At 45.5% G+C, this 15,662-nt stretch overlaps 1 protein-coding gene across 1 annotated transcript; it reads left to right on the top strand.

Moving 5' to 3' along the window:
- The first annotated feature begins 12,240 nt into the window (after positions 1-12,240).
- B3gnt6 (UDP-GlcNAc:betaGal beta-1,3-N-acetylglucosaminyltransferase 6) lies at positions 12,241-13,404 on the top strand. The gene has a single exon (XM_051194030.1). It carries the CDS (start codon positions 12,241-12,243, stop codon positions 13,402-13,404), a length of 1,164 nt encoding a protein of 387 aa, XP_051049987.1.
- Positions 13,405-15,662: the final 2,258 nt, after the last annotated feature.

The raw sequence follows: 15,662 nt of genomic DNA, 5'->3' as shown, positions 1-15,662 counted from the left end.
TGTATTCATCATGAAAAATTAAAATTTTTAAATGCGTTGGATGACTTAACACTGGCTTTTGCTATTTTATGCACCTGCACATTATTTAAAAAAAAAAAAAAAAGAGCTAGGCAGTGGTGGCAGAAACAGCTGCTGCCTTAATTTTAGCCATGCAGTTTAGCAGATAAAAGACATGTGGCCAGAAAAAGATGGAAATACACAATAAAGACAGATTCAGATGAAGAAAAATTTCTAAAGGGTTTACAGTGTGTTTAAAAATATTCATAGGCTTGGGGGAGAAAAGAAAAAGGATAAAGTAGTTAAAATAGCTGGATGGTGGTGTCACACACCCTCAATCCCAGCACTAGGGAGGCAGAAGCCAGCAGATCTCTGTGATTTCAACACCAGCCTGGTCTACAGAGTGAATTCCAGGACAGGTAAAGGTACACAGAGAAACCCTGTCTCAAAAAATGAAATGCCTTGAATTCTACATTTAAGTCTAAGGACACATTACTTTAGAAAAGAGGTTCTGTTTTTGTTTCCACAGAAAATGGAAAGCTGTAGGTTCCTTCCAGACTAGTACAGTTTGATCAAGCAAGACCCCCTGAAGCAGTGGCCCAGATTATCCAACATCCAAAACAGCTGGAATGATGCAGCCTTGCAGACCACTACAGCCAGGATTTGGCCAGGTTTCTGGGTTTTCTTAGAATCCACATGGTATTGACAGCATCCCCAAACAGCAGGAAGAAGTTTGGAGAGAATGACACCCAAATCCCCAAATATTATTTATAAATTTTTTTTCATTTAAATGGGGTTGGTTATAAGTGGTTAATGATCATCTCTTTTTAAAAGAAAAAAAGGGGAATATGATATAGAAATGAGTACTTTGCATTGGTATGGATTTTAATTGATACAAATTTAAGGTCAATTTGTTATAGGTATATTACTCCTTTTGTTTAGGTATTGTATTTATACAGCTCATTTAAAATGTAATGTGTAATTAAATACAGATTATATATAGTCACCTATAATAGTCAAAATTTATAGGTAGGTTAGTTAGGTTTTTTAGATATATAGAGATACATTTCAAATGGATAGGCATTCTTCAAACCTTTCAAAGACCTACAGAATATGGCATTTAAAATGGTTTAAGGTTTTTCATGACAGTGAGACACAACTGCTCCTGGCAAGTTCAGAGAGGATGGGCATTGAAGAAATTCATTATGGAGTTTTTGGGCAAGAAACTGCTCTTGCCTGGACTGTTTGACTGTATGTTGTATAAACTGGACATGGAGGACCCACAGGAAAATGACTGTTGAACTTGAGAAAACAAGATGGGACAGTCCTGCAGGGTCCCCGCTTCATGGAAGAATCTGCCAGACATTTTGCAGGACACAGAGAAAAATGCCTGCCAATACTGGTAGGCAGTTTAAAGTTTCCTTCTTTGCAGAGAAGTCTTCCAGACACTCTAGGCCTATAGGCTGAAGATGGATGTTCCAACGTTACAGAAGAATGTTGGGTGACTGTCCAGGCAACAAGATGTCGCTGTCAATTCTGAGTTTATATATTATCCTTCTGAGGTTTTTGATGGAGTTGAAAACAGTTATGGTTATAATTTTCCTTAGTTATGATAGCAGATAAGCTGCACATAAAACTGTACACTCACAAAGATAGATGATAGGATATTTTCTATAAATTTTGCCAAATGTTAGTGAACTAAATATTGTTAACTATAGTTCTTGCTTGAGAGCTGTTTTGTCATAATTTTACTATGTTAAGTTTAAAAACCCTTTTTATTTAGACAGAAAAGAGGAGATAATGGGGGATGTCCTTCTGTATATATGTTTCTCTTATTGGTTGATGAATAAAACACTATCCATTAGAGGCAGGAAAATAGGCAGAACTAGGAGACGAGGAGAATTCTGGGAAAGGTAGGCAGAGAGGGCCACAAAGAGATGCCATGTAGCCAAGGAAGGAGTAACAGGTTCGGGCATTTTCCAGTAAGCCAAGACCATGTGGAAATGCATAGATTTATAGAAATGAGTTAATAATAATACAGAGATAGCCAATAAGGATCCCTAGCCATTGGCCACAGTTTTATAATTAATAATAGTGTCTGTGTGCTTATTTGGCGCTGAGAAGGCAGGGATAAGAAACACTCCAGCAACAACTCCCTGAGATACTCTTGCTAAAATCTTATTTACTTTGAATTTTTAAATTTACCCCAACAGGAAGCTACCACTGGAGGTTCCCCACATTTTCAGGAGGTTCTGACTTACATGTAGCCATTGCCCCTGTCCAGATGGTATGAGAACTAGACTCCTGGGTACCAAGATGAAATTTCTCAGACATTTACTAGGCAGTTGTGTGGAATTTCTGGACAATGAATAGCAAAAGGAGTTACTGATGCCTTACAAGGCACGGATACACGTTCCTGGTAGCAAACCATTATGCATTGTGCTCTAGCATCTAGCATGACACTTAACTTTCATGTCTTTGCATGTTTCTCTTAGGATGCTAATGACTCCAAACAAGAATATATGTCTAACAACACTCCAACACTCAGCTTTATCTACCGCACTGGCTGTTCTTGCTTTAAAAGATTAAAAAAAAAAAAAAAAAGTGGGAGTTGAAAGTGGGAGTTGTCAGAACAGGGTCAAAAGAATGATACATGGTGAACAATGCCTGAAGGAACTGTGAGAGGCTCCAGGAAGAAAGGCAGAGACAGGGCCTTTTACCTCAAGTACATATTGTTCCCTGGATTGCTTTTGCATATGATTTTGTGTCTCCTGTGATAAATATTTGCATTCAATTTATAAGATATGCTATTCTTGTTGGATGTTGGCTTTTTTTTCCTTTTAAAAGATATTTTTTGTTTGTTTGTTTTATTTTTACTTTACATATCGATCCCAGGTCCCTCTCCCTCCCTCCCTCTTTTCCTCTCTCCCACTCTTTCATGCCCCCCACCATCCTCCCCTCCCATCCCCCCACTCCACATGTAGGGTGATGCTTTCCAGGCGGGGTCATCTAAATCTGTCAAGTCATTTGGAGTAGGGACTAGGACTTCTCTCCTGTCTCTAGGTTAAGGGGGTATCCCTCCATGGGGAATGTGCTCCCAAAGTCCTTTTGTGCACCAGGAATACATCCTGGTTCCACTGTCAGAGGTCCCTTAGACTGCCCAGGCCTTCTAGCTGAGACCCATGTTCAGGGGGTCTGAGTCAGTCCCATGCTGGATTCCCAGCTATCAGTCTGGGGGCCTTTTAGCTCCTCCTTGTTCAGGTCAGCTGTCTCTATGTGTTTCTGTAGCCTGGTCTTGTCCTCTCCCTCTGCATCTGGATTCCAGTTCGGCTCAGTGTTTAGTTGTGGGTGTCTGCTTCTGTTTCCATCAGCTACTAGATGAGGGCTCTATGATGGTGGATAAGTTAGTCATCAATCTCACTATCAGGGAAGGGCATTTATGGTAGCCTTTCCACTGTTGCTCAAATTGTTAGTTGAGGTCAGACTTGTAGGTCTCTGGACATTTCTCTAGGTTCAGTTTTCTCTTCAAACCTATAATGGCTCCCTCTTTTATTCTCTCTCTCTCTCTCTCTCTCTCTCTCTCTCTCTCTCTCTCTCTCTCTCTCTCTCTCTCTCTCTCCTCTCATCTATTCCTCCCCTGGCTCAATCTTCCTAGTCCCACGTGCCTTCCTCTCCTCCCCCTCTCTTTCTCCTAGTTCCCTCTCCACTCACTGCCCCCACCCCACTCCCCAAATGCTCAGAAGCACTTGTCCCTTTCCCCTTCTGTGTGGGACCTTATATTAATCTCTTAGAATCCTCCTTGCATCCTATTTCTCTGGCAGTGTGAATTATAGGCTGGTGATCCTTTGCTCTATGTCTAAAATCCATATATGAGTGAATACATACCATGTTTCTCTTTTTGTGACTGGGTTACCTCATTCAGGATGGTTTCTCCAAGTTCCATCCACTTACCTGTGAATTTCAAGAGTCTATTGTTTTTTTTTTCTGCAGAGTAGTATTCCATTGTGTAAATGTGCCAAAACAACCCTATGCAATAAAGGAACTTCAGGAGGCATCACCATCCCCAAATTTAAGCTCTACTTCAGAGCTTTAGTCCTGAAAACAGCCTGGTATTGGCACAGAAATAGACAAGTAGATCCATGGGTTCGAATTGAAAATCCAAACATTAACCCATACACCTACGAACACTTGATTTTTGACAAAACAGCTAAAAGTATACAATGGGAGGAGGAAAGCATCTTCAACAAATGGTGCTGCCATAACTGGATGATGGTGTACAGAAGACTCCAGATAGACCCATGTCTATTGCCACTCACAAAACTCAAGTCCAAATGGATCAAAGATCTCAGTATAAATTCAGCCACATTGATCCTCTTAGAAGAGAAAGTGGAAGGTAACCTTGGATACAGGAGACTGCTTCCTGAACATAATTCCAGTAGCACAGACACTGAGACCGACAATTAATAAATGGGACCTCCTCAAACTGAGAAGCTTCTGTAAGGCAAAGGACACAGTCAACAAGACCAAAAGGAAGCCCACAGACAGGGAAAAGATCGTCACCAATCCTACATCTGACAGAAGGCTTATCTCCAGTATATACAAAGAACTCAAGAAACTAGTCAACAAAACACCCTATAACCCCCCCCCCAAAAAAAACACACACACACCAAATGACCCTATTTAAAAAATGGGGTACAGAACTGAAGAAAGAATTCTCAATAGAAGAAATCAAAATGGCTGAAAGACACTTAAGAAAGTGCTCAACATCCTTAGCTATCAGGGAAATGCAAATCAAAACAACTTTGAGATACCATCTTACTCCTGCCAGAATGGCTAAAATTAGAAACACCAATGACACTCATGCTGGAGAGGATGTGGAGAAAGGGGAACATTCCTCCACTGCTGGTGGGAGTGCAAACTCGTACAGCCATTTTGGAGATCAGTATGGCGGTTCCTCAGGAAAATGGGAATTAGTTTACCACAGGACCCGGCAATCCCCCTCTTAGGCATATACCCAAATGATCCACATCCATGCAACAAAGACATCTGTTCAACTATGTTCATAGCAGCACTATTTGTAATAGCAAGAACCTGGAAGCAACCTAGATGCCCCTCAACTAAAGAATGGTTAAAAGGTGTTTTTAATTGGTGTTTTGCTCTGGGTGTCCAGTCTCTTGGAACTGGAGTTACAGATAGTTTTATTTATTTATTTATTTACTTACTTACTTATTTATTTATTTTTGGTTTTTCAAGACAGGGTTTCTCTGTGTTGCTTTGGAGCCTGTCTAGCAACTTGTTCTGTAGATCAGGCTGTCCTTGAACTCAGACAGATCTACCCATCTCTACCTCCTGAGTGCTGGGAATAAAGGCATGCATCACCACTACTGGGCCTTTTTATTTATTTGTTTGTTTGTTTTTATTTGTTATAGACAATTGTAAGCTTCCATGTGGGTTCCGGGAATTGAACCTGGGTCCTCTGGAAGGGCAGTAAGTACTCTCAACTGCTGAGCCATCTCTCTAGCCCCTTGTTGGATACTGAAACATAGCTGAGTATTGTCCTCACTGTACCCCTAATCTGGATATGGCCTTCTGTGTTTGTGCTTTCCCGGAAATAATGTATAGTACATGCCAGGTAATTGTGTTTAAATTGGCCTGTCCTAAAAAGTTCTGAGAAAGGTCTGCTCTGTTAATATTTAGTATATGTTTACTGGTGTTTATTTACATGTTTTTCTGAACTCAAACAACCTTCCTTGGATCATTGCTTTCTTTGTTACATTCATATATAAAAGTACACTGAAACTCGAGTAAGGTTGTCTACAACATTAGACTGTAGTCCACCCCATTCTTCCAGGTCCTCCAATCCCAGACTCTCAGACAGATCTGCATAGATCAGTGAAAGTCGACAGACCCTCAAACCAAAGATATACCACCCACTTAGAAGAAAGCCTGGAGAGACCCAGTGGCTGAGCAGGGTATGCTTGTCAGCAGAGGTAGCTACATGGACTCAGCACACAGCTGCTACTCACAGGCATTGATCCTGTCAGGTCATCCTCTGCTAGATACATCATTTCCTTCCTAACTAGGATCCTGGTCCTCCACCGAAGAGCTGTGTAATTGTGGCAAAGTCACTTGACTAATATTTGTATTCTATATCTGTGAAATGTAGGATTGGCACTCGGTAGCATAAATCCAACAGTGGCTTCCTTGTATTCTCGTCATAAGATTACCGGGTCTGGGGCTGTTGAGTACCTCGTAACTTCTGGCAGATACAGGGGTCAGCCCGTCCCAGATCCCTCTCACTGATCCATGCAGCCTAGAACAAACAGGGGCTGCCTGTACCCACAACACCTGTTTATATTGGAAGTGGTAGAAGTAAGTCTCTTATTATTCTCCTGTCTTTCACACTGAGGTGTGGCAGAATAGAGAGTGGGTCAAGGCTTTTAACATCACCTGCTATGAAGGAGAAGGTAAAGAAAGAATTGGTCTTGGTTTAACCACCCCCCCAAACAGGACGTATGTTTTCATAGCTGATTCTTCCCCACACCCTTGCCTACATCAGTTCTGACCACTCCAGAGGCTTCTTACAGAGCTCATACTGCTTGTCTTAAAGTCTTCATTTTATTCTAAGAACCTTACCGCCAGGAATCTTTCTCTCCACCTCAATTTCCTATCAAATTTCATAGGAAACATTTCTGTTTAAGAAGAGTTTGCAGGGGGCTTAAAGAAAATGGGTTCAAATATAGTCAGCTCCCCAGAGATGGCCTCAACAATGGTGGGCCCCAGTCCCGGAGAGGCATGTGGTGGGGTCCCTTCCTGGGACTGTTCTTGCCCAGATCTAACTAACTGGTGTTTCAGCCTTTTCAGAGCTCTGTCCTTCCACGAAGTTTTCAGTAAGTCTTTAGACTGTCCTGCTCTTCTAGACACAGCCTGTTAGAAACCTTTGCTCTCCACTCATCTCATGCAGACTCTTCAGTAAATCACCAAGCCATGAAGATGCCCACCCCTCTTCTCAGAGAGCCCCTACATACTTAAGCCTCAGCACTAGGCACTACCCGCCCCCCCCCCAACCCAGGCCTTGGATTATCTCCCCTCTGTCAACCTTGCCTTCAGTGTATGCTGATATAGTGAACTGGTGAGCATAGATAAGGACTTGTGAAATTTTTCAAAGAAATCAAGTAAAAGTCCGGCCCTTCTCCCCAACCCTCCCAACTTTCTTTGTGTCTCAGGCCTAATGCTCTTCCATCCATGGTACATATAGTTTGAGTGTCTCATGTCTCACAGGCATGCTCTCCTGCCCAGTGTGCCCTCTCCCTCCAGACCTCTCTTTGTATGCTGTGGGACCCCTTACCATCTTCAGACCTCAATGGGACTGGTTAGATAGCACCATGAATGTCTGGAACTCTCTAATCTCTTCATCTGGGGTGTTCTTATGACAGTTTAATCAATAAGCTATTTAGAATGACTCTATGTGTGTTGGAGTAATGCCACTGTGCTGTAAAATTCAGCAGTGCAGCTGAGCCAGCACTTGGCTTATCTTTCGCTGAATACAGATGGCCACAAGAAGAGGCAGGTGGGTCCAGCACAAGAAACCTGAGTCAAACCACAGAATATTGAGAAATACTGACTGTGGCTATCTGTCTGCATTAAGCTCCCCACCTGACAGAGAGCAGCTCGAATGTGAAGTTTTCTGTGCTCACTCCAGGGCCCTTCCCCATGTTCCCTCTGCCATGCTACTCGTCTTGTAATTCCATTTTCATTTTCCAGATGGTTTCTGTCTCCAAAGACATGTTGAGGACTGGGGCTATGTCTGTCCTGAGTACTCTCAGAAGTGGTGAGATAGAGTCTTGATCACTTGCCAAATTCAGAGTACTTGGGGCTTGGTGGAACTTTCCAAAGAATCAAATTAAAATTAGGAGGAGAGGGGGAAGGTGATAGCTCAGTGGTATACCACATTTTTGGTATGCATAGGTCCTGGGTTCCAGCGCCTGCATTCTCAAAGTCAGTATACTCCAATGTCATTTGTGTGTTTAAAAAGTATATATGTATGATGTATGTATATGTATATCATATATATATACACACTTTACATGTGTGTATATATATTTGTGTCTGTGGTGTATGCATGCGTACATGTGTAGGGGCATGTGCAGACCAGAGAGGGACATCAGGTGCTTTCCTCCATCACTTTTCACTTTATTTTCAAGACAGGACCTCCCACCATTAACCTGGAACTGGTCAGCAAGCCCTCAGTTATGATTGTCTGTCTCCCCAGAGCTGGGATTACAGGTGTACACCACCATCTTGTAGGCTGGCTTCCTACAAGGGTTCTAGAGATCAGAACTCAGGCCTCATGCTTACATGGCAATTACCTACTGAGCTATCTCCCAAGCCTCATGCAACTTGTCCAATAAAGACTTGAAAGAATATTCTGTTAATAGCAGGTCCCATACCTGGAGTGCTTCTGATGTAGCAGGAAACCCTGATTGTGAAAGTCAGTATTAAGATGGTGCTCATCCTATCTGCAATCCCTCAAAGAATACACAGCAAAAGGTGGGTTAATTGCTCAAAGAAGAGTCTCCAGAGGAGGCAACATGCAAGCCTGAACTGAAAGAGTAAACAGATAGTTGCACTGATTAAAGAAACTTGTGGCTACTTTCACCCTACCCCTGAGGAGGAGGAGTGATGGCCTGGATTGGTTCAATGCAAGAATACTAAACTATGTCGCAGAGGTGGAGTAGGGGGTGGAAACCAGTGTGTAGCAAAGGTTGTCCCAGTTGGGATGGCAAAGGGCTGATTCTCCTCTCTCAAACACGCCAGGTAAGATGAGGTGGGGTCTTCTTACTGAGAAGGAATGTATTTATTTGTGTGGGGGCAGAGGAGAGGGGGAGGGAGGGAAGGAGAGAGAGAGAGCTCACATATGGAGGTTAGAGGGTAACTTGCTGGAGTTAGTTCTCTTGTACCATATATGTCCTGGGGATCAAAGTTTGGTTGTCAGGCTTGGCAGCAGGGCCATCTACTGAACCATCTTGCCAAGTCCCAGGGTTATTCTTTTTGGGAATTAATTGTGCCCTCCTCTCACCTCATTCCCTTCTTAGAAGAAAACTTCATAGTCCATGCAGCTCCAAGTGGTTAGGTCTGGGTGCTGGGAAGAGGCCAGACACCAAGAGATAGCAAAAGTTACTTTGCTTGCCGTGCCTTCTGTTCAGATACACCCCCAGGAGCACTCCGGGGCACTGCTGGGGGACTGGATGGTGACCCTGACAGTTGGGCAGGAAATAGCCAAAATAGTTCTTGGGAAGGAAAAGGTTGAATTATGAGCAGAGAGTACTATATTACAAGTATAGAGCAATAAGCAGTGAGCTGCATGGAGAACCACAAAGTACCACCAGGGGAAGGTCCGGTCACTCCAACAGAGGACGGCTAGCCCGGCTCCATGAGGGTACACCTACCAGGGTCAAGGTTGCTGTGGCACTTAACCTGTGGCAGACATGCATCTAAGTACTTAGATCAACTCACAGCATGGGCTACTGAGACAACCTGCTCAATACCACAGATGAGGCTCAAGAGACAAACTGTCCTCTTTCATGCAAGCTCAGTTAGCCACATCACCAAGATGGAGTCAGATCTGCTGACCTGGACTTACCAGGAAGTGACCTGAAGGAGCTGGTACTGGAGTTAAGTCCAAGCTGAGACAGGGAGCCAGGCCTGTGGAGACTCCCAGCTCATAGAGGAGCAGTTTGAGAAAAGGGAGGTCCAGCAAAAAGGACCAAAGAGAGGACACCAAGTCATAGCCAAGTCAGAGATTATACATGCTGCTGGGGCAGAGCCAGCTCCACCCTCAGAGAGGGCTTGCCCTTCCCTGTATCACACTGAAAGTTGGCTATACTCCAACTCCTTCCATCTTAGCAGAGGAAATGCGCTGTTCTTCACAAAGCAGATTTACTGAAGTATTAAAACAGAAAAGTTTTCTTTCTGGAAATGACTCTACACAAAGCTGAAAAACAAAACAAAAAAACTAAAACAAGTCTTGCTATATATAGTCCAGGCTATCTCAGCCTCCTGATGCTGGGTTACAGGTGTGGCCACCCAACAAACCTGGTTTAGAGAAATAACGTTTAAATTATGTTTTAAGATGAGAAAAGTAGTAGTGGGTGCCCATAACCCCAGCACCAGGGGGATGAAGGCAGGGGAATCAGAAGTTCAAGGTTATCCTTGGATATGAGTTTGAAGGCCAGGCTGGTATGCATAAGAAGGGGGCAGAGCAGAAGGGAAGAAGGAAGGAAGGAAAGGCAGGAGAAAGGGAAAAAGAAAAGAAGGTAAAAAGAGATCACTGACCCAAATTTGCCAGACATAGGAGTATGCACCGAGTAGCTGTGACAGTGACATGGACACCGCTTGTCACGGTTCCTCCTCCGGTGCACCAACACTGCCGCAGAGCTGTGAGCAGCAGTGGAAGTCTACAGCTGGCCTTTCTAATGTGCTCAGCAGCGCCACTGTCCCATGCATGTGCACAGTCCTCCCCTTGTTACTAACTGCTGCTACTCTGCCTCGAGGACCTGCTCTGTGCTCGATCTGTGGCAGACACTGGACAGCCTATAATACACAAGTACTAGAGCACAGTCCGTTCCAGTAACACCTGCCATCAAAAGCTACTATCTGAAAACATATGCTAAGCACATGTTCTAGAACACTCGTCTGCACTTGGCAGTCATAGGAGCTAACATTTACTGAACACTTAACCGTGCACCAAGCACTATACCAAGCTACTGTTTTCCTTTTGACTCTTAAAAAGTTATTTGTTGTTGTCATTACTGTTTAAAATTATTTGTGATATGCATGCCATGGCACGGATGCAGAGGTCAGAGGGCAATCTCTAGGAGTCTTTTCTTTCTACCATGTGGATCCCAGGGAGCTAATTCAGGTTGGGCTTAGCAGCAAGCATCTTACTCCACTGAGCCATTTCACTGGCCCTCTTTGAGTCTCACTGTATAGCCTAGGCTGGCTCTGAACTCATGATCACCTGCTTAGCCTCTGAGTCTGGGATTATAGGCATGAACTCCCTTCCCCAGCTTCTGTACTAAATTCTTTATAGACATTGCTATTTTCTTGTCACTAAAAGTCCTAAGAGAGCCAGGAATGTAATTCACGGGCACTGCACTTGCTGAATGTACATAAGGCCTTCTGTTTGACTCCCCAATACCAAACACACCAAAAATAAAAGGAAAAAACAAAAAACAGAAAAACCTCTTCCAAGGAGCTGGGTGTGATGGCATATACCCATAATTTTTACTTGGAGGACTGGGGCAAGAAAATCCAGAGTTTGAAACCTAGACTACAGAGTGAGACCATGTCTCAAAAAAAAAAAAAAAAAAAAAAAAAAAAAAAAGAGGGTGGATATGAGACAAGCCTATGTCTGCTTGCTTAACTATGCAGCTGGAAAGTAGCAGAAGCAGTATTTGAACCTGAGTAAGCAGAATTCACACTACACCATCCTCTCAGCCTACAATGCCTCAGGGATGCTGACAGTTTGCCTGCTATCCTTTGGTCTGCACTGAAACTTTCTTAAGGTCTTACTTCTTCTGGTGTGCCACAAGATGAGTAATTAAGGTAGCAGAGATAAGTGCAGGTTAGCAAACAACACAGGACCAAGTTCCAGAGCAGGAAGAGAGATGAGGCAGTTTGCCAGGCCAGGCCGTTGGCAAAAGAGCAGGATGGTGTGTATACTCTCATTGTTCAAACTTTACTTACTCCAGCTGCCTCAAACAGAGTGGCAGCTGGTCATTACTGTAATCCTAGCACTAGAGAGTGAAAGAGGATGTCTTAATAACCAATATTAGTTCCACTATGCTGTCCTCTCAGCCAGATGGATCCAGATGGGCAGAGATAGAGAGGATAAACTAAGAGAAATGTAGAATGCAGAACCAGCAGAAGGTGGGGAGGAGACGCTCTGAGGAGGTCAGGGGAGAAATGTGGGGCTTCCTTAAACTTATTATGTAGCTAAGGATAACCGAGAACTCTGGATCTTCTTGCTTTTCTGACTCCTGTACCGACAGACTAAAGGCATGCACCTCAACTTCAGTCAGTTAACGTCTTAGCTGAGTTGAAAAAAGGGCTGAGTTGGATTCTGGGAGAGACCTGACGGGGACAGAGAGGCATCCATCCCACTGGTATCGAAGATTCCTGGTTCATCTGTGACTTCTGTGTCTCCCCCACGCACCCACCCACCCCCGGCCTCCCCCGCAGATGGCTCGACTCTGCCGCAGGTCCAAGAATACCATGACACTGGCTTTCCTTTTAGTGGGTATGACTTTTGTGGGGCTGCACCAGTGGGTCCTTCAGATGCCCACACAGGAGAAAGCTGAGGGCACCAACGCTGCTTCCTGGTCTTCTGCAGCTGCAGTGCAGCCGTCGCCGCCCCTCCCGGCGCCTCCGTGCGTGGCCAACGCCTCTGTGAACCTCACAGAGGGCTTCGAGCAGCTACCCGCTCGGATTCAAGACTTCTTACGCTACCGCCACTGCCGCCGCTTCCCACAACTGTGGGACGCGCCTCACAAGTGCGCGGGCCGCCGAGGCGTCTTCCTGCTGCTGGCCGTGAAGTCCTCGCCTGCGAACTACGAGCGGCGCGAGCTGATCCGACGCACGTGGGGCCAGGAGCGCAGCTATAGCGGGCGACAGGTGCGTCGCCTCTTCTTATTGGGGACCTCCCCTCCTGAAGAGGCAGCGCGCGAGCCTCAGCTGGCTGATCTGCTGGGACTGGAGGCGCGCGAGCACGGCGACATGCTGCAATGGGACTTCAAGGACACCTTCCTCAACCTCTCGCTCAAGCATCTGCACCTGCTGGATTGGACAGCGGAGCACTGCTCGGGTGCGAGCTTCCTGCTCAGTTGCGACGACGACGTCTTCGTGCACACGGCCAACGTGCTGCACTTCCTGGAGGTGCAGTCGCCCGAGCACCACCTCTTCACTGGGCAGCTCATGGCCGGTTCTGTGCCGATCCGCGACAGCTGGAGCAAGTACTTCGTGCCCCCGCAGCTCTTCCCGGGCAAGGCCTACCCAGTGTACTGCAGCGGCGGCGGCTTCCTTCTGTCCAGCCGCACAGCCCGCGACCTGCGCAGGGCGGCACTCCATGTCCCACTTTTCCCCATCGACGATGCTTACATGGGCATGTGTCTGCAGCAGGCCGGCCTGGAGCCCAGCAGCCATGAAGGCATCCGGCCCTTTGGCGTACGGCTGCCGGGTGCAAAGCGCTCATCCTTCGACCCCTGCATCTATCGCGAACTCCTGGTGGTGCACCGTTTCGCGCCCTATGAGATGCTGCTCATGTGGAAGGCACTGCACAACCCAGAGCTGCACTGTAGCCACAGGCACAATGCAGGGTCTCCTGAGGCCAGAAAGCTCGGGAGCTGAGAGTGCATCTTCTGATCTGAACCTCCGATGCACACTAATGTCACCTTGGGTGCAGATCTGGAAAGCACTATATCCTAGCACATGATCCTATGATCCTGGCCTCAACTTCAGGGGTTCTTGGTCACAATCATTTTCAGACTTGTAGGTGTGTGTTTCTTATTTTAAGCTGACTCCAAGACCTCTGGGCCGGGAATATCTGTTTATCCTCACACACCAGCATTCCAGGGCACTGTCTTCCATCATCCATTCATTGTAGGCAAGAGAGGCATGGCTGTCAAGATCAATGTCAGCTGTCAAGTGCAGCTCAATTATGAGTGTCATTTCCACTGTTTCCTCTACCAATGAGTGGAGCTTCCAGAAATCGGTTCACACTCAGAACTAAGGCATGTCTGGCAATCTTGCTTCCACCATGCTCCAGGTCAAACTGGAAGTGAAGCTCATTTAGGCCTGCAGCGGAGGCATATCCTGCACAGCCACCTTTCTGCAGTCTCCTAGTAGCTACAGCCTTGCTCCCTAATGCTTTAGGAAATGCATGGCTGTGTGGACAGTAGCCATCTGTCCCAGTGGCTTGGAGTATATCTTCAAGAACATTGTGTTAGTTTCCTGTTGTTGCTGTAACAAATTCTCATTTTGAAGCTTAGGGATAAGAAGCCCACTTTTCCCATAGTTCTCTGACAACATAGGTCTCATTAGGCTAAAGTCAAGGTGTTGGTAAAACTGCCTTCCTTCCTTTCCTTCCTTCCTTCCTTCCTTCCTTCCTTTCTTCCTGGGAATCCTAGGGGAGAACACACACCCACTTTATTCCCTATCTCCTAGAGGAGGCCTCCTTCATCTTCAAAACCAGCAATGCTACATTTCTCTACAGCCAAATTTCTTTCTGACTATTCTTTCTCCTCCATCCACTTCTCTCCTTCCCTGGAACTAAAACCCGGGTTCACCTGGATAATCCAGGCTTAGCTTTCCATCTGTTTATTTATTAAGACAAAGTCTCACATAGCCCAGGCTTCCCTGAAATTTGCTATGAGGTCAAGCATGATCTTGAATCTGGAGCCTCCTGCCTTCACCTCCCAAAGAGTGGATTACAGGTTTGTCTCCACACCCAGGTAGGTAATAGCTTCATGTTGTAAAGCCAGCTCACTGGTAATGTCATTCGTGTTGGCGTTGATGTGTAACTTATTTTAGTCACATCTTATTTAGATAACATCTTGTCGTTCACATGTACCCTAATTTAGTCACAAGTTTCAGAGATTAGGGTGTGGAGATCCTTGGAGGACCACTGGTTCTGTCTACCATGATGCCAATAAGTATGTGTGAGAACAATAAAGAAAATAATAAATGAAGGAAATTAACACAAACATGCTTTATTCTCAACAAATGGTCCTAATGCCAGCTCTCACTGTGGATAATTGAGCATTATTAATCTGAAGTTCCCTACTTTGCAGCCTTGTTCTCAGTTCCCTGGAAGAAGGTTGTCTCCATTTTGGGGGCAAGGATATTAAGATTCTGGTGTTTTAGGACTGGAAAGATGGCTTAATGGTTAAGAGCAATAACCACTCTTCCTGAAGACCTGGATTCAATTCCCACCACCCATGTGGCAGCTAACAACTATCAGTAACTCCAAGATCTGACACTCTCACACAGACATACATGCAGGCAAAACACCAATGTACATAAAATAAAAATACATATTTTAAAAAAAAAGATTCTGGCATTTTGTAACCTTAGAAATGGTAGGAAAGTCACAGATTTGGATCCGATATTTGACTCTGGGGCCTGGCCACTCATCTCTGAGGCTGAATTGGTCTCGTGTACAAGAACAGGAAAGGTCACTGGGTCCAAGGAGCCCTGGGTGCCACCCAAGTCACCTGGAGGATCAGGCGTGCTGGGTGACTCCTCCAGGCCCGAGTGCCGCCAGGGGGCGCGCCTGCCACGTGGTGCGTCTCTCCTTGGTGGTGCAGGGCTGGCCAGCTGGGCTGAGGTTTCTGGGTGGCCAGTTCCAACTGACGTCCAGAGAGGCAAGGAACTCTGGGCTTTGTTAGATCAGCAACTAGGGAGCTGGACCAGACCTCCTGTCACCAGCCCTCACTCTGCATCCAGCCGCCTCTGTCGAGGCCGCCCTCGGGTGTCACAACTTCTGTGAAAAGCCCAGCATACTCTGACTTCCCAAGAACTCCAGGAGTTGGGAAAAGATATTCCTGACTCATGACGATAGATGGAAAATTCCGGTGTAAATATGATAATGACTAGTAGAGTGTAGG

The sequence above is a fragment of the Phodopus roborovskii genome, unplaced genomic scaffold, assembly GCF_943737965.1.
Source record: "Phodopus roborovskii unplaced genomic scaffold, PHOROB, whole genome shotgun sequence".
In the NCBI taxonomy this organism is placed as follows: Eukaryota; Metazoa; Chordata; class Mammalia; order Rodentia; family Cricetidae; genus Phodopus; species Phodopus roborovskii.
The sequence above is the reverse complement of the archived record's forward strand: the minus strand, read 5'-3'. Positions and strand labels throughout refer to the sequence as shown.